Source organism: Nyctereutes procyonoides, unplaced genomic scaffold, assembly GCF_905146905.1.
Source record: "Nyctereutes procyonoides isolate TBG_1078 unplaced genomic scaffold, NYPRO_anot_genome, whole genome shotgun sequence".
Classification (NCBI taxonomy): Eukaryota; Metazoa; Chordata; class Mammalia; order Carnivora; family Canidae; genus Nyctereutes; species Nyctereutes procyonoides.
In genome coordinates this window covers 76,761,753-76,783,830 of record NW_026575146.1, presented here as the reverse complement: position 1 = coordinate 76,783,830, position 22,078 = coordinate 76,761,753, and the positions used below count along the sequence as shown (strand labels likewise).

The 22,078-nt window shown below is 56.8% G+C and overlaps 1 protein-coding gene across 1 annotated transcript; it reads left to right on the top strand.

Moving 5' to 3' along the window:
• Positions 1-8,532: 8,532 nt before the first annotated feature.
• On the top strand, positions 8,533-18,201 carry BCL3 (BCL3 transcription coactivator). The gene is made up of 9 exons (XM_055311768.1): positions 8,533-8,976; positions 10,721-10,874; positions 15,151-15,259; positions 15,394-15,598; positions 15,703-15,791; positions 15,966-16,043; positions 16,669-16,836; positions 16,985-17,102; positions 17,584-18,201. The coding sequence occupies exons 1-9, from the start codon at positions 8,721-8,723 to the stop codon at positions 17,769-17,771; spliced, it is 1,365 nt and encodes a 454-aa protein (XP_055167743.1). The 5' UTR covers positions 8,533-8,720; the 3' UTR covers positions 17,772-18,201.
• The last annotated feature ends 3,877 nt before the right edge of the window (positions 18,202-22,078 follow it).

Here is a 22,078-nt window from a genome sequence, read left to right as displayed (position 1 = left end):
TCTGGCCAGAACTAGTGCTGACAAGGATAGAAGGCAAGTAGAACCCACAGAAGATGTTGGAGATGAAGGAAAAATTGGTGCAATCACACGGGAAAACTGTCTGGCCGTATCTTGCACCACGGGACACATACCCATCATCTGCCCCATCCTATGACAACTCCACTCTTGGGCACTGCAGGAAAATGGGTGATCACTGGCACCAGGAGATGCACAGAGCGTTGTCAAAAGAGTCACATGTCAAAATCATTCACACGCCCATCAACAGGAGACTCATTCACAAATTGTGGTATATTGTGAAAAAAAATAGTATACAGCCAGGAAAACTAAGGCACCCCCACAGACACAAGACTATGAATGCACCTCACAGGTATAAAATTGAGTGTAAAATCCCTTTATTAAAAACTCAAAACTGTAGTGCTCAGGTGTGTATTTATAGGTACTGAAGGTATAAAAGAAAGCCATAAAACCATAAAAGGATATGGGTTACTCTGAGGGAAGGGGAAGTGTTAGGGTTTGGAAGAGGCTCAAAGGCCATTTCTGAGCATAACTAACTGTTCCCTTTATAATAGGTCGTGAAATGGAACATTATTATTTTATGCAATTCCCCACCTTATATTTCATGATTTGAAGATATGTGGGTTGTTGTTGCTGTTGCTGTTGTTGTTGCTGTTAATCCCACAGTTCCACATCTCTCTGGTCCCCCATGGATGACTTGGTTCTCCAGGGGGCAGAGTTCCTGAGCCCAGAGGGAGGAGAGTACAGCGAGAACCCACAAGAGGAGAATTTGGGATCTGAAACACACAACGCGATTTGATTTTCCCAGAAGTGAGTGGCAGATGTGCTGTGATGCTGTATAACCACAGGCCAAAGTGACAAGTTCAGAGGTGGGTAATGTCCAAAGCAGACACCACAAGCCAACAGCCACCCCACCACCACCCCCCGCAGCCCCTGCAGGGCATAACCGTAGGAAGCCCCATTTATCCCGTCTCTCAGTCTCTCACCAGCCAGCCCAGAGCCAGGTTCCTCCATGGGGTACGATCTCATAATGCCTGGTGCCAGCCCCACACTTTTCAGATGTGCAGACAGCCCGCCCAGACAGGGCTGCAGGGCTGAGAGGCAGCGGTGCTAGGGTTCGCTTCCACCTGGCAACAAAGTGAGGTGAGGGGGACACAGACCCCTGGTCCTCACTCTCCTGGGACAGTGTTGGAGGGCGGGGATGGCCCCTACTGAGACAATGGGACAGGGGAGGTGAGTCCACTGTGGCCCTGGCTCAAATGAGGAAGAGCCTGGCGTGACCTTGGCTTTCCCAGGAGCCCAGGGAACTTTTGCATCTGTATTTTTAGGCCCTGGTGGCCGCAGGGGTGGTTGTGGCCTCAGGCTGGGGAGATGTCGACTTCCAGGAAAAAGGCTGGCTTTTCAGGGAGGGTGCTGTCCCTTCGTCCTGGATGGGCTCTGTGCCCTGCCCTGGGGAGAAGGTTTGGAAAGGTTTGGAAAGTGCTCCAGGTTCACTGGGGGAGGCTTGCCGGCATCTCAGGAAGCAGCTCGGTTGATGGGAAAGAGATACTTCCCCAACTCAAGTCTCTAGAGGCAAGCACTAACCTGGTGGAAGAGGCAGGCAACCTCTTGGGTAATTCATGCCTCATATTTAATACTGGGGACAAGATTAATCTCACTCTCACAGGGCTTCTGGTACAATGGCCGACTCAAGTTGTGCGACTCAGTGAGAGAGTCTGATGGAGGAGTCACTCTCAGGGAATTTAGTATGATGGTGGAGGCATGCCCACTATCTTCAAGAAGCTCTAGTCTAGTCTAATAATCATCTGAATGTCCCCTGGAAAGGGGCAAAAAGTCTCCCCTCAATTGAGAACCACTGTCCTAGACAGATGAGGGTAACATGCCACATCCTCTCCCGGGAACTCCCAGTCTAACGAGAGGCATTCCCTGAACCACCCACCCAGGGAGAGTTCTGGGTCTAATAGGAGAGGCATCAGTCACTCTTAGAGATAGCTAATCTGCAGAGGTGTCACACCCTCCTTGTCAGGGAGATCCTGATCTGATGAAGGAGAAAGAACGCAACTCAGAGGCTCGATGAACTCCTACACTGATGGGGGAACAGGTCCCCACCTCAAGGACCTCCTGGTCTGATGGTGGAGGTCTTCCTCACACCCTTGGGGAGCTCTAGTTTGATGAAGGAGGCAGACAGCACCTCCCCCATCCAGCCTTATTTCTTGTTCACTCTCCCTCCTCCCTTGCCCGCGGAGTGAGGGCTTCCCCTCCCACCTCTGTGGTGTATCCTAGAATCAGGGAGCTTCTACGGGAGGACACCATGGTTTCCCAGCCCTGGGACTTCCCTTCATCCGTCAGCCCAAGACCAGGGCCCCATGGGTGTCAGACATGCCTGCCCTGCAGGTCACCTACCATCCCTGGCTCAACCCCTCAAGGCAGTCACAGAGATGACACCAGCCTGCTACTGAGCTTCCTTGGTGCCAAGCTTGCCCAGGGCTTTCCACACCTGACTCCGCCAGGGCCCTACCCTGGGAAGGACGGGGTCCATCCCCACCTTACAGAACAGGCTCAGAGGGCATAAGCTTGCCAGAGGCCACGTAGCCAGAAACTGGCAGCATGGAAGGTAGACCCAGACTTGTCTCCCTCCCAATGGATGAGCATGACGTATCTGTGCCAGGTAAGTGTGCCAAAGGCTTTACTGCTGACTCACGGGAGCCTCTCAGCCATCACGTTACTATTCTCCTGACTCAGAAGGGGAAATTGAGGCTCAGAGAGATCAGATGCTTCTCCAAAGCCATCCAGGCAAAGAAGATACTCACGCTCAGATTGTCTGACTCCCAAGTCCAACCATCTCCGGATCCCATCCTCCAGAAAGCAGAAGCTTAGAGTCAGGAGGGCAAAAAGTTAGGGAGAACAATCTGTGAGGAAGGGAAGAGGAAAGCAGGATTGGGGAGGGGGGAGGGGACCATCAGGCCACCAAGTCAGCCCCAGGGGGAGCTCCTGCAGCAAAGACTGCCCAGTAGAGGAGCCCCACAGTAGGCAGAAATGACCAGACCCCCAACCTCGCCTGGCTCAGTCAACAGCCAGAGGCTGCCCAGGAGATGGTGTCCCCGACTGGCAAGCTGAGGCGGAACTTGGATGAGCCAACTGTGGGAGGCTGTCGGCCAGCCATCTGCACGCCTGGCAGCCATGCCACAAGTCTTTTCTTGAAGGAGGATCCAAGCTCCGTGCCTCTGTGGCAGCCCCTCCCATACTATATTAATAATAGCCATCATGGAAAAATGAAACCTTCCATTTATTGAGACCTTACTCTCTGCCAGCTTGGGCTGATGTGCATTAACTCCTGTGACCCTCACAACAACCTCGTGAGGATTCACTGTTTTGCCCCCATGCTATAGACAAGGAAACTGGGGCTCAGAGAGGGTAAGTCATTTGCCCAGGGTCACACAGCTAGTAAGTGACAGAGCTGGGGATTCGAACCCAGTTAGATAGTGAGCCCCATGTACAGATGAGGACACTGAGGCCCAGCATGACACTGCCTACCAGCTGTCTACCATCACCCCCCTGGAACCCCTCTAAACCTCCCCAAACCCCCCAACCCAGGGCAGATGCCAAGATCCACAGATGTCTCCCACCGCATCACCTCTGTCTAATCAAGGCAGCACATGGGGCAGAGGGTGTCTGGTCTCAAAGCCTGAGGAGAGATGTTGCAATCCTCTGACTCAGCGTCGTGCGTGCAGACCCAGCAAGAGGGAGAAAGGGGAAGATTAAGTTTTGGCCAAGGCCCCAGATGGGCTGATCCTTCTTGGTGCCAGGGGTTCCAGAAGCTGCCAAGGCCCCAGGGTGGGGAGGAACCAGGAGGTACAGGCCATGCTTCAGGAAGCTGGCCTGCATTCACTCCTGGGGGTGGGGGTGGGGCCGCCTCTGGGAGCAGAGCTGTCTGCAGACCCAGGGTGGACTTCCAGCCCCAAGCTGTGGGACCTTGGGCAGGGCCCAGCAGCAACAGGCTCAGGTCTGATTTCCTCTCTCTGTACATTTGCCTGCTCTCTCTGATTCTCTCTTAAATCTAAATCTATACCTTCCTACTGCACTGTGACCTTCCCTCCATCAGCTCCACCTCCCTGTGCCTGGAGGCAGCAGAGCAGTGTGCAGAAAGGCTGCAGACTCTTGGGGGTCCCTGGGGGGCTCAGTGGGTTAAGCATCTGCCTTGGGCTCAGGTCACGTTACCAGGATCCAAGGGTCCTGGGATCCAGCTCAGCAGGGACTCTGCTTCAGCCTCTCCCTCTGCTGCTTCCCCCTGCTTGTTCTCTCCCATACTCTCTCTCTCTCTCAAATAAATAAATAAAATCTTTTTAAAAAACAAAAACAAAAAAAAAAATGGGCAACCTGGGTGGCTGAGCAGTTTAGCGACGCCTTCAGCCCACGGTGTGATCCTGGAGACCCAGGATCCAGGCCCACGTCAGGCTCCCTGCATGGAGCCTGCTTCTCCCTCTGCCTGTGTTTCTGCCTCCCTCTTTCTGTGTCTCTCATGAATGAATAAATAAAATTTAAAAAAAAAACAAAAACAAAAAAATAAAGACTGTAGATCCTGCAAATCTCCAACCACAACTCTGCCTTTTTGTCTGTTTCCCCTTCTAAGTCATTCCTGCCCAGGGGAGAGGGGTCTGGAATTAGAGAGGAGAGGTCTCTAACTGCGAGAGGAGAGGTCTCTAACGGCCGTCTCTGGGACTGGCTGCCCCTCCCAGGTCAGCGCAGGCAGCAATCAGGGGACACAGAGATCTGGCAGAAAGTCTCGATACTCCCTCCACTCTGTGTGTGTCTTGCCATATGACCCTGGGCAGTGACTTCACTCCTCTCTGCTCGCATCTTTCTCTGTAAAATAGGGGGGGGGGGGGTTGGATTTCCTCACAAGATGTCAAGAGGATCAGGTGGGCCAGTTCCTAGTGGGAGCTCAGCCCACAGTGAATGGGTCCATCTTATCTCATCTCTGGATAGAGAGGGGTGACAAGGAAGGCCTGGCCTGATGAGTTAAGGCAGGCACTATGGAGACAAGAATGGGCGGCATTCATTCCTTCATTCCTTCTGCACCCCTGGCCTCCATCTGCTCAGCGATCCTGTGAGGCAGGAGCTGTTAACTCCCCCCACCTATAAAGTCACAACAAAGGTGCAGAGAGGGAAAGCCACCCATCCAAGGTCATACAGCTCAGACACAGCAGAGCTGGGCCTCAAACCCAGGTCCCCAAGCCCATCAGGAAGGATCCTAATTTCCTCAGTGAAATGGGTCCAGCTGTGGAGACTTCGTGACTGATTGGTAATGATAAAAATTATTGTTCCTGTGGTTAAAATAAGACTAATAATAATTACAACCACGTTGCATCCAGCACTTCCTACACACCAGGCCCTGTGGGATGGAAGCACTAGTTTCTTGATTTAGTCTGCTTTGTGGATACAGTCAAGTAAGTGCGTTGGAAGTCACACAGCTCATGAAAACAGAAGACAGGACTTGCACCCAGGCCTCAGTGGGGAGCAAGCATCAGAACAGCAAAAGGCCCAGGAATGAAGCCGATGGGAGCCCAGGGTCTGGAAAGGCCCCAAGAGCAAGGAAGCTGCCCCAGGCCCACGGCCTTCTAGCTGGAACTTTCTTCCTTCTCAGGACCTTTAACGGGTACAATCTTGGCCCTTCCTTCCCCGCCCCACCAGGGAGGGATGTGGGGGAGGACAAGAAGGGAAGAAGCAGTAGGAGAGAGGAAAAAATTTGGATACAAATATCCAAATACAGATACAGTACAGTTACAAAGGGCGGCCTGCATGAGGGAAAGTGGTTAGACACCATGCAGGACTTCCAGGCTCTCTCTGGGAAGTTTCTGGGACTCATCGGGGACTGCCCCTGCCAGCAGGGGGCCTCCAGAGCTCAAGGCCAGAGAGGGGAGACCCTAGTTCTCCCCGCCCGGGGGGTGCAAGGAGCCAGGGGGGAAAGGAGGGGGCAGCCATCCTGGTTCCGCATCCTCCATTCCCGACACTGGAGGGAGGTGGTTGAGGGAGCTGGGACTTTCCTGAGCAGTAGAAGATTCTGGGAAATTAGACAGCTGCAGGGCGGGGCTGACTCCAGGCCTCCCTTCTCTTCCCTTCCCTCGGTCCCTGCTTGGTCCCATGCACGTCTCTCCTCGCCTCTCCCCTCCGTCTGCCCCAGGGAGGCCCTCTTCAAACTGCTCCTCCTCCCTCAGACCATGCTGTCCATCCTCAGAGCCTCAGGTCTTCACCCTCAAAGCTCCTCTTCCCTCAGAACACCCCCCACCCCAATTCTGCTCCTCCCTCAGAGCTGGTCTCTTCTTGGTTCTTCTCAGACAGTGCCTCCTCCTTCAGAACTCCTTCACCTCTCTGAGACCCTCCTCCCTCAGACATTCATGCTCTCCCTCAACCCCTCACCTCCTCCCTCAGACCCTTTCTCTCTCCCTTCTCCCGTTCCCTGAGACCATGTACTCTCTCAGACCTGCCTTCCTCCTTCCAAGCCTCCTCCTTCAGACTTTTATCCTTCATCCATCCTCAGACTAAGCACCACCAGCACTCTCACTCTCTCTCTCTGCCCTTCCAAACGCCCTCTAGGCCAGTCCTGCCTAGGCCCAAAGCCATTCTTCCACCTGCTACAGAGAGACGGGGGAGTAGGAGGAACTTGGGTGTCTTTCCAACCCTACCTCGTAGGGTCACCACCTTGACAAGCCCCGCCCCCCGGAGGCTCAGCTTCCCCTTTTGTGCAGTGGGGTGATGCTCCATATACCACCCTGCGCTGTTTGAGAGTCCCCCACAGGTGAGGTCTGGGGGGACACGAACAGCAGCACCCAAACTTTCCAACCTAATTCCTTCACTTCTTCCCCGGGTGAAGCTCCCCCAACTTGAGGAGGCAGGGGTGGACACTGACCCCATTTGCCAGAAGGCCAAACTGAGTCCCAAGACAAAAGACTTGTCTGAGGTCCCACAGGGGGCAAGCCCCAGGCCTTGTTTCCCCATTACCTGGGCCGAGGAGAGGTTGGGGGGCGGGACCAGAGAGAGAGAGAGAGGCAGAAAGCAGAGAAGGGGGAAGGGGTGAGGCCTCTCTCTGCCCACAGCTGCTCCTCACATCCCGGGTTAACGATCCACTTGGGGCGGGGCCCGAGTCCTGGGCAAAGTCCCTTCCCGGGGGGCCGGGGCCCCACACCGACTTTCAGGGGCCCAGAGACACAGGCAGAGATTGGGAGACAAAAAGAGATGGGGGCGGGGCCGGAGACGGGGATGGAGGGACAGCGTCGCAGATACTGGGGGACGCTAAAAGAACCGGGGGGGGCCTGTGTGCCCCCTGGACAGATCCGTAGTGCGGCCCCCATTCCTCCGCGCCTCCCCCTAAATCCCCAAAGCCTCCCCCTTGGCCTCCCGTAACTCAGTGACCCGGACTCAACCCCAGCGACGGCCCCGCCCCAAGGGAAATCCGGGAAAGCCCCGCGCCGAGGCGGCCCCTCCCCGGGGCGGAGAGAAGGGGCGCGGGCGGGGCCTCGGGGAAGGCCCGCCCCGCCCCGCCCCCCAGCTCCGGGCGGCCTCTGAGTCATGCCCCCAACCCGCCCGGCCTGTTCCCCACCCACCAAGCCCGCCCGGAGGGGAGGGGAACGTGGGGGGGGAAGGGGCAGCCAGACCGCCACCCCACCCCGCACCCCACCCCACCCCACCCCGCACCCCGGCCCCGTAGCCCGGACTCTACGCCGCGTCTCCACGTCCCTTGCTGTCTTTCTCGTCTCTCCCTCCCTGGGTCTCTCCCGATCGATCTCTTCGCCCAGAAGCTCGAGCTGGGTAGAGGGGCCCTTCAGGCCGAGACCCACTGGGCGTTTCTCTGTGCACCCCATCCCCTGAAGCGAAGTTCTGACGCACGGCTGGGACACACGGAGGAGGCCGGGACGGCGACAGGGCAGGCAGAGGGATGGCAGGCACTACCCTCCGCGCTGCTGGGCGCCTGCCGAGGGCCGTCCCTGACCTGGGTGCGTCTTTTTCCTCCTGCAAAGGAGGAAACGGCTCGGCGGGGGGAAGTGCCTGGTCAAGGTCACCCCGGCGAGGAAGTGGGAGTCGGGACTCGAACCCGCGTCCTAGTGAGCCCGGGGCCTCCTGGAACCCCTCCCTGTGGGAGAAGCTGAGATCAGACCGTACCCAAGAGACAGAGAGAGATGGTGAGAGGCACAGAGAAAAGAGAGGCAGAGAGCGAGACACCCAGAAAGACACCCCTCCAGACCGCAGAGACAGAGATACAGAGATACAGAGATGAGATAGAGACAAGTTGCCAGAAAGAGCAAAGCACTGAGGCAGCGCCCGCGAGAGGCCCGCAGCCGCAAGGGTGGGGACCCCTGGCCCCCGACCCCGCCCCCGGCCCCCCCCACCGGCGCCCGGGCCCAGCCGCCGGGGGCGCCGCGGGGTCGGGAGGGGGCGGGCGCGGGGCGCGGCGCGGGCGGGACGCTCGGAGGGCAGCACCGCGGGGCGGCGGGAGCGGCGGCGGGTGCAGGAAACCCCTGGGGCGGACGGGTGGCCCCGGGGGGGCCGGGGGCGGGGAGGCGGGCGACCGGCACCGCCCCGGCCGACAAAAGTCCCTTCAGTTCAGCCGGCGGCAGGGGAAGTCCCGGCGCCCGGCGCAGCCACCCTCCGGTGCCGCCGAGCCGAGCAGCGCTCCGGCCGCCCGCTCGGCCGCCGTCTCCGGCGGCCCCATGCCCCGATGCCCCGCGGGGGCCATGGACGAGGGGCCCGTGGACCTGCGCACCCGGCCCAAGGCCGCCGGGCCCCCGGGCGCCGCGCTGCCGCTCCGCAAGCGCCCTCTGCGCGAGCCCTCCCCGGAACCCGCCGCCCCCCGCGGCGCCGCGGGCCCAGTAGTCGGCGCGGATCCCCTGGGCGGCGGCCCCGACTCCCCGGCGGTCCCCGCGGCCCCCCACGGACTGGCCCGGCCAGAGGCGCTTTACTACCAGGGTGAGTGGCTCCCACGGGTCCGGGCCAGGTGGGGGTCAGACAGGGCGCCGGGTCACCAGAGCCAGGCGACAGAGATCAGGATGCAAACACAGGGGCTCCCCAGGGAGCTGAGAAACAGGGGCGACGGAATCCAAGGTCCCAAGGACCTCGGGTTCTGGGGAGCTGCGAGGGAGCAGAGCCTGAGGTCCCGGGGACACGGTCATGGGAACCTCAGGGAGCAGTGCCTTCGGACATAGATATGGGGGTCCCAGGACACCGGGTGTCAGGGGGCCATGGGGGACAGAGCCCAATCTGAAAGCCACGGATAGGAAGACCCAGGGGACAGTGCCCAGCAGGACAGATAGGGACAGATTCTTGCGGAATCAAGGGGGCAGAGCCTATAGTCCCAAGAACACAGAGTTATAAGCTCTTTAGAACCCAGATATTGAGGATTATAAAGACTCAGTGCTTTGGCCCAAGAAACTGGGGTTCCTGGCATCCAGGTATGTGGTGTCAAAGGAAGTCAGAGAAACAGTGACTCGGGTTCTAAGAAGTCAGATATGGGGGGTGTCAGCACATCAAAATCTCAGGAACCATGATCTCAGGGACTGGTGGGAATCAGGAGAACAGAGTTTAAGCACCCCAATATCTGGAATCACAAGGATCCAAGGAAACAGACCCAGATAGTAGGGGTCCTGAGGAGCCAGCAGGACAGAGAATCTGGGGTCCTGGGCACCAGTTATGTATGGTCACACAGGCTCAAGGTCTCATTGGAGGTCACAAAGTCAGGTGGTCACAAAGTCAAGGCTTGGGAATGGAGGGTTCTAGGAATGGGGGGCAGAACCGGGGGATTCTGGGAGTGAAGGATTTAGGGTCAGGATGAAGAATTAAGGGGTGTCCAGGGAAAAAGCTGCAGGACACCAAGGCCCGGTACTGGAGATACAAGGGTCTGCAAACTTGGGGGTGCATGAATGGGGGCCCCCAAAGATCAGGAGTTGAGAGAGGAGGCCAAACAGCATTCTCCCCATCCTGTCTCCATCCCTGATCTCAATGAAGGGGCATCCCTTACCACAGCTGTCCCCACATCACCCATCCCTGAGTGGCCCCAAAGCTGCAGAAAGCCCATGCCTAGTGCCTCCAGACTTTGGCCCAGTTCCTGCACCTTCCACACCATCAGAGTAGAGCAAGTTAGAAAACCTCAGGGTGTGCATCAGGAGGCTTGCCACTGCCTCCTCTTTCCCATTCCCTGGATGAGAACCCAGGCCTCAGTTTTCCCCATCTGTGTGATGGGTGGATATGGGTTCAACTGCTGCCATGGTTGGCATCTGACATCGTTCGTCTCCTTCTGACCGACCCACCCTTCTCCCCAACTCTCTACACAGTCACCCAACACCCAGTGTTTCATCCATTCTTACTTCCCTCAGCCACAAATTTACTAGGCAAACAGGCCCTGAGGTCCCCCTGCTGGGTGATGATGGGGCTCAGGCCTGTCCTTAAGGAACTCTGCCTAGAAGGAGATGGGGAGTCAGACACATGAAGAGATAAGTGATAATGACAGTGACCAGGGCTCACAGAGGACAGTGAAGGGGGAAGCTGCTGGACCCCAGATGGATGTGAAAGGCCACTTTGTCTTGGGCCTTTCCGGCCTGGTATGAAATGCAAAAGGGACCTTAGCAAACAGGGCAGCAGGAGCGAAGGTCTGGAGGTAGGGGGCGGGTTGAGGGTCTGTGAGCTTGGCCTCACCCTTGTCCTTCCTTCTGTCCAGGACCTTTACTTCCCATATACCCCACCCCGAATATGGGCTCCCTCTTCCCTCTCCTGAACCTGCCTACACCCCTGTACTCCATGGTGTACTCCATGGAACATCCCTTGTCGGCTGACATCGCTGTGGCCACCCATGCAGATGAGGACGGAGACACGTGAGTAAAGCCCCCCGCCCCCATAAATGGATGAGCCAGCCCTCCACCCACCTCACCCACCACCACACAGGGGCACTCAGCTTCCTCTCTGAAAAATGGGCAACCTGAGAGCGCTTACCTCCTAGGACTGTTTTTGAAGCAGGCAGCTACAAAATTTTTATCCAAATCCAAGCATGAGAGAGGCGCCCAGCTGGCTCTGTCGATAGAACATGCAACTCTTGATCCCAGGGTCGCGAGTTCAAGCCCCACATTGGGTATGGGGATGACTTTTTTTTTTTTTTAAGATAGATCTATTTATTTATTTATTTATTCATTCATTCATTCATTCATTCATTCATGAGAGACAGAGAGAGAGAGACAGAGAGACAGAGAGAGAGAGACGCAGAGACAAAGGCAGAGGCTGAAGCCGACTCCATGCAAGGAGCCAGACATGGGACTTGATCCCCGATCCTGGGATCACACCCTGAGCGGAAGGCAGACGATCAACCACTAAGCCACCCAGGCATTCTGGGGATGATTTTTTAAAAATAAAATAATCAAAGGTACCCAAATATACCCCAAAATTCTTTTTAAAAATCCAAACAGGAGAAAGATATTTCATTGATTGACTTGTTATATATGAATTATACGTGTTAAGCTCTTAGCACTGAGCCTGGTAGGTTATAAGAACTCAGTAAGTACTCATTAATTAATATCATTGCTATTATATACTTTATGTTAAACCCAGCACACGTACACACATAGAAGTAAAAATTGCGCAGAACAAGAGACCCCCTTAATAGATGGGATCTACTTTGTATTTTCTATTCTAGACTTTTCCATTGTTTCAGGGTCAGAGGTCAGTCGATTGATTTGAGGATCCCTTAAACCGATTTCACAAATTCCATAGTTCATCATCACCTGCAGTTGAAAACGTGTCCTTGAGGCTGCTGAGAACCCTTGCAAGGAAGGTTTAGCTCTGTGCCCAGTGCATAGTCAGCGCTCAACACACTTGACCATCGATTATTACTTCTCCACCTAGGTTTGAATTTCAGCTGGCCACATTCTCACCGTTCTCGGCCAGTTTTCCCCTGTCAAAAACAAGAACTGTAAGCGTGTAAAAGTCTGTGAGGCACACAAGAAATCTCTTCTATAAAGCGCTTACCTGGGAATTGGTTTGGGGACTGGAAACCAAAGGTAGGGATGGAATGGACAGGCTCATTGCTGCAGAAAAAGGGGCCATCACTGGCCAACTTGTGACTTCACATCCCTGAGCCTCAGATTTTCCCTTTCTGGAAATCGGGGCTCATACAGGACCTATGAAAATTAGGATTCAGTGCAGTTGATGCCCATGCGCATAGAACATAGACCAGGGCCAAGCACACAGTAGGTCCTCTATGCAGGGGAATGGGGTATTCTAATAGAGCTCCCGGGGTGGTTGTGGGCCATCCTGTGAGTCCAAGCAGGAGAAAGTGCCCGAGATACCTAAAAGGCTGAATAAAACTAGTTCCCTCCCACTGTGGGTACCTCTGGGGTCATCTGTGAAATACATTTTATTTGTATCTGCCCCCAGGGGTGATTTGTTTGCAGCCTGCGAATGCAGGGTGCAGAAGGCCATTGGCACAACCAGCCTCAAATGCTGCGCCCCACCCGCCCTCCCCTGCCCTCCCCCGCTCTCCCCCCTCCCCTCCAAAGCAAACACTTCAGCCTCAGCTGCCTGTTGGGGGAAATCCCTTCCCGCAGAACTTGACCGCAGCCCAGCTGCTCTGCCTCCCCCACGTCAGCAGCCGTCACTCACTCGCAGCCTCCCCCTCCTGGCGTTCAATCTAACCTTAACCCCTTTCCGCTGGGGCCGAGACCTTACCGGAATGGACAGCTGGCTAGCCTGGGGGTGGGGGAGGGGGACACGCTAAGTCTGGGTCCCCAAAGCAGCAGAGCTTCGTGGGGAGCCTGGACTTCTAGGGACTCGAGAGAGCAAGAATCTCGGGGCACTGGGAAGGTAGAGAAGAGCAGAGGTCGGGGTACTGTATTCCTTGACCCCTGAGGCGTTAAGGAACAGGGTCCAGCGACTGGGGAAGCTGGTATCTGCAAAGAGTTAGGGCACCGTATTCGGGTCCTAAGAGATCTCGGGGGTGGATGCCGGGATATGGGGGATAGGGAGCCAGCTGGAGGCAGAGCTCAGAAGGGTGGAGTTCCAAAGGGGCCCTTAGGCTGGAAAACTTGGGGTCCTCCCCGCCACCCCCACCCAGGAAAGCTTGGTCTTTTTGTTTGGCCTCCCTCCTGCTCCACCCCACGCGAGGATGGAAGTGGGGGTGCCGGGGGTGGCCGGGGTAGATCCCCGGCGGGAGGCTTCCCTCCCCCGGGAGCAGGAAGCGGAGCCCCGCCCAGCAGACCTGTTACTGGAAGTCCGAGGGCTGGGCCGCCCCTCCCGTCCCCACTTCCTCCAGCCCCGCCCCACCCCCTGCGGCCCGCGCGTTTATGGGAACTCAGGCCTGGACGGTTTCTCTGAAATCATTCGCTCCCTCTGCCCTCACTTAACCCCGCCCGCCCCGAGAGGGACCCAGGCCAGGCTTCCTGGGAGATGGAGGGAGGGAAAGGAGCCTTTCTCCGCCCACCCCCACCCCCTCCACACCCCAGGCCTAGGTCCGCCCCTCCCCCAACATTTTCCTTTTAAATTTGGCTTTCACGATTCGGGATCCAGGTTCCGCATTTCACCTGCAAAGCTCCTCTTGGGAGGTGGGCGCTATTGTGGGCTGTAAGGTACCAAGGAGAAAACCGGAGGGGCACGTGACTTTGCTCTAGCACAAACAGCTGCAACCCCGGCCCGGTTAGCCCCCCAAAGCCACCAGCCGCGGGGGGCGGCGGGGGGCGGGGTTGAGGTTCCTGCACGATCTCTCTCTACCGTCACCCGTCACCGAAGCACTAAGAGAGCTAGTTTAAAATGCGGATTCTGGAAGCACATTTCACAATGGGAAGGTTCACCTGCCTTAGCATGGCTCTGGTTATTGGGAAATATTTTCCAGATCCATGCCAGTGGGGATGAAGGAAGAACTGGGCAGAAATGGGGCTGTTGGGAGTCTCAGCAGGGCCTTAGCTGTCCAATGGGGAATAGAGCAGCTGCTGTGGCCTCTAGAGATGGGGCCAGAAGGCTAGGCCCTCTATGCCAGCACTGACCAGTCACTGGATGCCACGGGATGGCAGCTGCCCCCACTCATGACCCAGGCAAGCAGTGCTTTTCAGCAGAGGGTAATTCCCGGAGAGAGCTGATAGGCGACAACCTTCCCAGAAGCTGGGAGAGTGAGTCCTTTGGTCCGGAAGGAGGGAATCTGAGTTGTGCAGCCAGTGTCCAGGACAATGATTCCATCCCAGTACGTCCCACCTCCCCTTTGGGCAAAAATTCCTCCACACAAATGCTTCTGGGTTGGAGGCTGAGCGTAACATGCAGTCGAAACAGATGGAGAGAACTTCCCTGGGGCCCTAGAGAGAGGTGGGAACAAGCTCACCGGCCTCAAGGATGGCCAGGGATCAGTGTGACGGATTCATTTATTCAGTGCATGTTTGTGGAGCACCTGCTCAGCACCAGCTGCAGTCCTAGGCACTGGGTAGTGACCAAAGCAGACAAAATGCCCTGCCCTGGTGGAGCTGACATTCTAGCTTCGGAGATTCAGACAGGAAACAAATAAACTACAATGTTGGGTGATGATGTAGAGGAAAATTAGGCAGGGGAGGGGGGAAGGGGAGGTGGCCATACCATTTTAGCAGAGGCCCAAATGAGGGGAACTACGCAGTGCAGATTATCTGGGGGATCACTGTTCCAGGCAGAGGGAACAGCCAATGCAAAGGCCCTGTGGGGCAAAAAAAACAAAGGCCCTGAGGGGCAAGCATGCTAGTTTTGCTTGAGGAACAGCAAAGAAGCCAAGCAGAGTGAAGAGAGCAGATGGAGAAGAAATCAAAGGGATGGAAGAGGGGAGGCAAGATCACATGGGGCCTGTTTGGCCTTGATTCTGAGAGTTCTGAGCAGAAGCGGCACTTGACCTGATTTAGGTTGCAAAAGGGTCTCTCTGGCTGCTATGTGGGAGACAGACAGCAGGGCAGAGGTGGAAGCAGGGAGGCCAGTGAGGAGTGAACAGTCCAGGAGGGAGGTGATGGTGGCTAAACCGGGAGGGAGGGAGTGAGGGTCAGGAAAAGTGGGTGGATTCTGTATATACTTTCAAACTCCCCAGCACATGTTGGGAGTTAGCACCACTCAGCGTGTGGAGGTGAGAGATGACCACCCCTAATGCTTGTGATCCCCCAGGCCACTCCACATTGCGGTGGTGCAGGGCAACCTGCCAGCTGTACATCGGCTTGTCAACCTCTTCCAGCATGGGGGCCGAGAGCTAGATATCTACAACAACCTGCGACAGGTGAGCCTGGGGGGCTTGGATTGGATGGAAGAGAGGACTAAGTCCTAGAAGCTGGGCGTCCAGACTCGGAGATCCTCAGAGACAAGACTGGGGACACAGGTCCAAGCAGGTTCCTCATAGTCTCTGTTCCACAGACACCGCTACACCTGGCTGTGATCACCACACTGCCATCTATGGTGCGGCTCCTAGTGATGGCGGGTGCCAGTCCCATGGCCCTGGACCGCCATGGCCAGACGGCAGCCCACCTGGCCTGTGAGCACCGCAGCCCGACCTGCCTGCGGGCCCTTCTGGACAGCGCAGCCCCGGGCACCGTGGACCTGGAGGCCCGCAACTACGACGGTGAGCACCTACCCCGGCGCCGGTGGGGCTGTCTGGCAAGACCTGAGGTCCTTCTGGGGTCCAGCGCCCCTGCCCCAGGTTAACTGAGAATTCCTGTACCTCAGGGCTCACCGCCCTGCACGTGGCCGTGAACATGCAGTGCCCCGAAGCCGTGCTGCTCTTGCTGGAGCGAGGTGCTGACATCGACGCGGTGGTGAGCTCGGGGCTCGGGGCTCGGGCCGGGAGGAGCGTGGGGGCGGGGCTTGCGTGGGAGACCGCGAGTGGGTGGGGTGGGGATTGAGGTGCTGGACCAAGAGCCTGGGATACGGGCCGCCGGCTGATTGGGCAGAGCTCGGAGAGGCTCAAAGAGCTTCCCTCCCTCCTGCAGGACATTAAAAGCGGCCGCTCCCCGCTCATCCACGCAGTGGAAAACAACAGCCTTAGTATGGTGCAGCTGCTGCTGCAGGTGGGTCGGCGCCTGCGCGGGCCCCTCCCCGCTCTCTGCTCCAGCGCCAGCCCCGCGGTCGCCCCCGCCCCCGCCCCCCGCCCCGGCACGCCGCCTGCCCTCCAGCTCTGGCCCGCGCTCTGGCTGCGCTTCCAGATCGGCCCCTTCCTTCTAGGCCTCGTTAGGTCAACCCTCTGACTTCAGCCCCAGGCTGCCCTCTAGTCCGGGGCCTTCTCGCTTGCCTTCCCCCGCCCCCAAAACGAGCCAGGCCCTGCAGCGACGACGGCCTTGCTCACCCTGCCTCCCGCGCTGTCCTTCCGCCCGCCTCGACTCTGGACCTTTCCTTCCTCCGAGGGCGCCCCCACCCCGGCGGGCCGGGACCGCGGGGCCGAGCGGCCGCGGCCAGCCCCGGGTGGTCAGCCTGGGCCCTGGCTTCCAGCCTTCTGTCACCCACCCCGGAGCTGCACCCGTCGGGGTCCTGGCCTCGGTGGGGGCTCCGGGCCTCAGTCCCCGCCCGGCGCTCGGCCCGCGCCCCCGCCCCCGCCCCCGCCCCCTGCCGTGCACCCCCGCGGCGGCCGTCCCCGTCCCCGTCCCCGTGCCCGTCCCCGTCCCGCCGTCCCTCCTGACCCGACCCTCCCGCCCGCAGCACGGCGCCAACGTGAACGCGCAGATGTACTCGGGCAGCTCGGCGCTGCACTCGGCGTCCGGCCGCGGGCTCCTCCCGCTGGTGCGCACGCTGGTCCGCAGCGGCGCCGACAGCGGCCTCAAGAACTGCCACAACGACACGCCGCTCATGGTGGCGCGCAGCCGCCGGGTGAGTGCGCGCGGAGCGGGCGCCGCGGCCTGGCGGCGCTGACGGGACCCCAGGCGACGCCCGCCCCGAGAGAGCCCCCGCGAGAGCCCCCGCGAGAGCGAGCAGCGCGGGCGGGAGCCGCCCGGTGGTGACCCCCATCTTCCTACAGGTCATCGACATCCTGAGGGGGAAGGCGACCCGGCCGGCGCCCGCTTCACAGCCAGAGCCCTCGCCGGAACGCAGCGCCACCACCTCCCCCGAGAGCAGCAGCCTCCTCAGCTCCAACGGTGAGGCCCGAGCTCCCTGCCACCAACTTCTCAGCGCCTCCCCCCACAGCCGTCCAGGCCCCCACCCCTCCTCCCCCGGAGCCCTCCAGGCCGTCCCCCCTCCCCCAGAACCCTCCAGGCCTGTGTACCCTTCCCTCCCCACCTGGAACCCTCCAGGCCCCCTCCCCTCCTCCCCCAGAACCCTCCAGGCCCCCTTCCCTCCTCCCCCAGAACCCTCCAGGCCCCCTCCCCTCCTCAACCCTCCAGGCCCCCTTCCCTCCCCCCTGGAACCCTCCCGGTCCCCTCCCCCCCCCCAGAACCCTCCAGGCCCCCTCCCCTCCTCAACCCTCCAGGCCCCCTTCCCTCCTCCCCAGGAACCCTCCAGGCCCCTTCCCCTCCTCCCCCGGAACCTTCCAGGCCCCTGTACCCTCCCCCAGACGCCCAGAGCAGGCCTAGCACCTTGTGTCCAGATCTGGTGCTCACCACTGTCTTCTCCCCACAGGTCTCCTTTCTGCGTCCCCCTCCTCCTCGCCCTCCCAGTCTCCTCCCAAGGACCCGCCTGGATTCCCCATGGCTCCCCCCAGTTTCTTCCTTCCTCCCTCATCTCCACCTGCCTTCCTGCCCTTCGCTGGGGTCCTCCGAGCCCCTGGCCGGCCAGTGCCTCCCTCGCCAGCTCCAGGAGGCAGCTGAGAGGGATGGGGGGGCAGATCTCAGACTCATGAGGAGGGACCTCCCTGCCCTGTGGGGTCAACCCTCCTAGAAACTGTGAAGACCTTACTCTGCCCCCCCCCTTCAGGACCAGGATTTGCACAGAGGCACAAGCATGTACCCATAAGCCCCCTCTTCTGAGCAAAGATATTCTCCTGCCTCCACTCAACTTGGAGGCCCCCCAGGCCTTTTACCCCTGTTACTCTCAGGCGCCAGTCCCCTGTCTGGAATTCCACCCAGATTCCTTCTCCTCCCCCAGACCTGGTGGAACCAGGGAATAGTCACTCCCCTCCCCCCACCCCCCCAGCTGGGTGAGGAGGGGGAGATGGGCCATAGCCAGGCACTGATAACAATGTAAATTATTAGGCATTTTGGTTGGATTTCTTTTGTAATAAACTATTTTTGTACCATACCCTGGCTTGGCAGGGCCTCTTTCATGGGAGGTCTGGAGGAAGTGTGTTTGTGTGTGTGCACAGCTGTATGTCCTACCCAGCTGACTCCATGATGATGGTAATGATGGTACGTGTGGGTGACCCTGGCACTTCTAGTTTGCCCATTCTGTTGTGTCGCTGTGCCACCATTTCTGGGGACGACATAGTGTGTGACATCTTTCCGGGGCACCATTTCAGATTCCATAGTGACCCCAGGTGTCTGCGTGTGTGTGTGTGTGTGTGTGTGTGTGTGTGTGTGTGTGTGTGTGTTTATTTATTTATTCATGAGAGACAGAGAAAGGCAGAGAGACAGGCAGAGGGAGAAGTAGGCTCCCTGCAGGACTCGATCCCAGGAACCCAGGATCATGACCTGAGCCGAAGGCAGAGGCTCAACCACTGAGCTACCCAGGTGCCCCTTGTATGTGTGTGTTTCTGAGGTTTGTGGGTCCCAGTTGTGTGGGACCTGACTGTCATGTGATTGATGGTCTCTGGGCCTGTGTGTGTGTAGCAGTTGTGAGTGTTCCCAACATTGAAACCTGTGGTCATCGTGTGATTCTTTGTATGACTGCCTTGCTTGGTCCACCATGTGTTTGACTCAGCAATTCCAGAGCCCCCCTGACATAACAATGTTTGGGTCTTAACTCTGTGGATGTGTCACTTCTTTATCACACTTAACATTTGTATTCATCTCCCATCACCCCTGTCACAGCACCACCAATTTAGTGGCTTAAAATAACGGATTGATTCACTTACAGTTCTAGAGGTCAGAAGTCCAAAATCAGTTTTATTGGCCCAATGTCAAAGTGTCAGCAGGGCTGTTTCCTTCTGGAAGCTCTAGGGGAGAATCCACCTCCTTGCCTTTTTCAGCTTCTAGAGGCTGCGTTCCTTGTCTCATGGTCCCTTCTATCACTTTGACCTCTTGCTTCCATCTGCACTTTTTAAAAAGATTTTATTTATTCATGAGAGAGAGGCATAGGCAGAGGGAGAAGCAGGCTTCCTGTGGGGAGCCCAATGCGGGACTCAATCCCAGCGCCCCAGGATCATGACCTGAGCTGAAGGCAGATGCTCAACTGCTAAGCCACACAGGCATCCCCCCCCAACCTTTTTAAAGATTTTATTACTAATTTATTTGATAGAGCAAAAGAGAGATCAGGAGGAAAGTGCAAAGGGAGAGCATCTCAAGCAGACTCTGTGCTAAGCACAGAGCCTGACATGGGGCTCAATCTTGTGACCCTGAGATCATGACGGATGCTCAACCCAGGGAGCCACCCAAGCGCCCCTTCATCTGCACGTCCACCCACCCAGACCTCCTGCCTCCTTCTTAGAAGGACCCTGCAATTATACTGGACCCACTGAGATAATCTAAGTTCCTCTCTTCATCTCAAGATCCTTAATTTCATCACATCTGCAAAGTCTCTTTTGCCATTTAAAGTAACTTCCACAGATCGCAGGGATTAGAATATAGGTATCTTTCAGAGCCTTTATTCAGCCCACCCCATGCTTCAGTCAGAGAAGCAACATTACTAGGGGGTGGGTATATGGATAAGAGACTTGTTACAGGGATTTGAACACCGGAAAGGAAGATAGATGTAGGGTGGAGGAGACCGAGGACAAGCTGGCACCCCCAAGGAGGAACTCAAATCCACGTTGGTCTCCACTGTCCCCAACCTTGATGAAAGGGGTGTCTTGTGGGAGAAGCTGGTCCAACCATGGTCCAATCTATTGGCATGTGTGTGTGCATTTCTGAATGATGGTGAGTCTTTCTTTTCCTTCCTTCTTTCTTTCTTTCTTTCTTTCTTTCTTTCTTTCTTTCTTTCTTTCTTTCTTTCTTTCTTTCTTTCTTTCTTTCTTCCTTCCTTCCTTCCTTCCTTCCTTCCTTCCTTCCTTCCTTCCTTCCCTCCTTCCTTCCTTTCTTTTTCTCCGGGGCCTCCCTGAACCTCTGGCTCTTCTTTAAAAAAAAAAAAAAAAAAAAGGGAATCCCTGGGTGGCTCAGTGGCTTAGTGCCTGCCTTTGACCCAGAGCATGATCCTGGAGTTCCAGGATCGAGTCCCATGTCGGGCTTCTGTGTGGAGCCTGCTTCTCCCTCTGCCTGTGTCTCTGCTTCTCTCTCTCTCTCTCTCTCTGTGTGTCTCTCATGAATAAATAAATAAAATCTTTTTAAAAATTTAAAAAAAAAAAGATTTTATTTATTTATTCATGAGACACTGAGGGAGAGGCAGAGACATAAGCAGGTCCCATGCAGGGAGCCCGAAGTCAGGTGCTTAACCGCAGAGCCACCCAGGCGTCCCAAACCTCTGGTTCTTCTTCTGTCTTGGCCACTGTGACATTTCTGCTGCCACCACTCCATGACATGTTGTATCTTTGGGGACGACTGCCTTAATATCTTCTTGGGAGACAATGTTAGGAATGGCCGAGTGTATGAGCATGCACATGGGAGTGCGTACACATATGCACATGCATTCGCATGCACATGCTTCGGGGTGCACTCTCCCTGGGTGACCTATCCGCCTGGTCTCTGACTTAGCTGGCTGTACATCTTTGTATGTTTTTAGGACCATGTACCGGTGTTTCTGAGCCTGCTTCTGGGTCACAGCAGCCTTGCAGGTGCCTGACCTTGGAAGGTCCACTTGCTTCCTAAGGGCTGCTGTAACAAATGGCCACAAACAAGGAGGCGTAAAGCAACAGAAAGTTATCCTCTCGCAGTTCTAGAGGCCAGAGGTCTGAAATCAAGGAGTCGGCAGGGCCACACTCCCTCCAAAGGTGCCTTGCCCCTTCCAGCAGCTGCTGGGCTCCCCGTGTTCCAGTGTTCCTGGGCTCGGGGCTGCATCTTCCTCCGCCCTCTCCTCTCCTCTGCTGCCTCCTGTAAGGACAGGTATGTCAATGGATTTAGGGCCCACGTAGATAATCCAAGAGATCCTTCCCTTAATTGCATCTGCAAAGAACTTATTTCCAAGTAAGGTCACATTCGCAAGTTCCAAGGATTAGGATAGGGATGTATTCTGGGGGGAGGAAGAACCACCATTCCCACTATGGAGGGTGACTGTTCGGCCCTGCAAGCTGCTGCATGTGAGAATTTCCTGTGCGATGATCCACACACACACACACATAAGGCCACTCACAATGAGTGTCTCTCCCACAGAGCGTCAGCCGTGGGAGGGCAGTACAGGGCCTTCTACCCTGCGGCCCCCCACCCACAGCAGCCAGCACACTGCCTGGCATGAAGCAGACCCTTGAGAAGTGATGGGTGGATGAATGAGCCTCCCCCACCCCCACCCCCTACTCTGGCCTCCGTGATTCTTTGTGGCTGCATCTAGTCCCATATCACCTTGTACGACCCGTTTGAGGGTATGAATAGAAACATAGGGGCTGGGCAGCCCTGGTGGTTAGGCGGTTTAGCACCGCCTTCAGCCCAGGGCCTAATCCTGGAGACCCAGGATCGAGTCCCATGTCAGGCTCCCAGCATGGAGCTTGCTTCTCCCTCTGCCTCTCTCTCTCTTTCTCTCTGTGTTTCTCATGAATAAATAAATAAAATCTTAAAAAAAAAAGAAACAAACAAACAAACAAACATAGGGGCATCTGAGTGGCTCAGTTGGTTGGGCAATGCTTTGGCTCAGGTCATGATCCTAGGGTCCAGGGACCAAGTCCCACATTTGCTCCCTGCTCAGCGGGGAGCCTGCTTCTTTCTTCCTCTCCCTCTGCCTCCTCCCCCCTCCAGTTCGCGTGTGCTTTTTCTCTCTCAAATAAATACAATCTTAAAAAAAAAAAGAAAGAAAGAAAGAAAGAAAGAAAGAAAGAAAGAAAGAAAGAAAGAAAGAAAGAAACATAAATATTAGCAGCCATTTACTGGCCATGACAACA

Excerpts from the sequence above, each read along its gene's own strand:
- BCL3 (XM_055311768.1), top strand. The coding sequence starts at position 8,721 with ATGCCCCGATGCCCCGCGGGGGCCATGGACGAGGGGCCCGTGGACCTG. Across the intron at positions 10,875-15,150 it reads GCAGATGAGGACGGAGACAC|GCCACTCCACATTGCGGTGG; the intron begins GTGAGTAAAGCC and ends GTGATCCCCCAG. Across the intron at positions 15,260-15,393 it reads TCTACAACAACCTGCGACAG|ACACCGCTACACCTGGCTGT; the intron begins GTGAGCCTGGGG and ends TCTGTTCCACAG.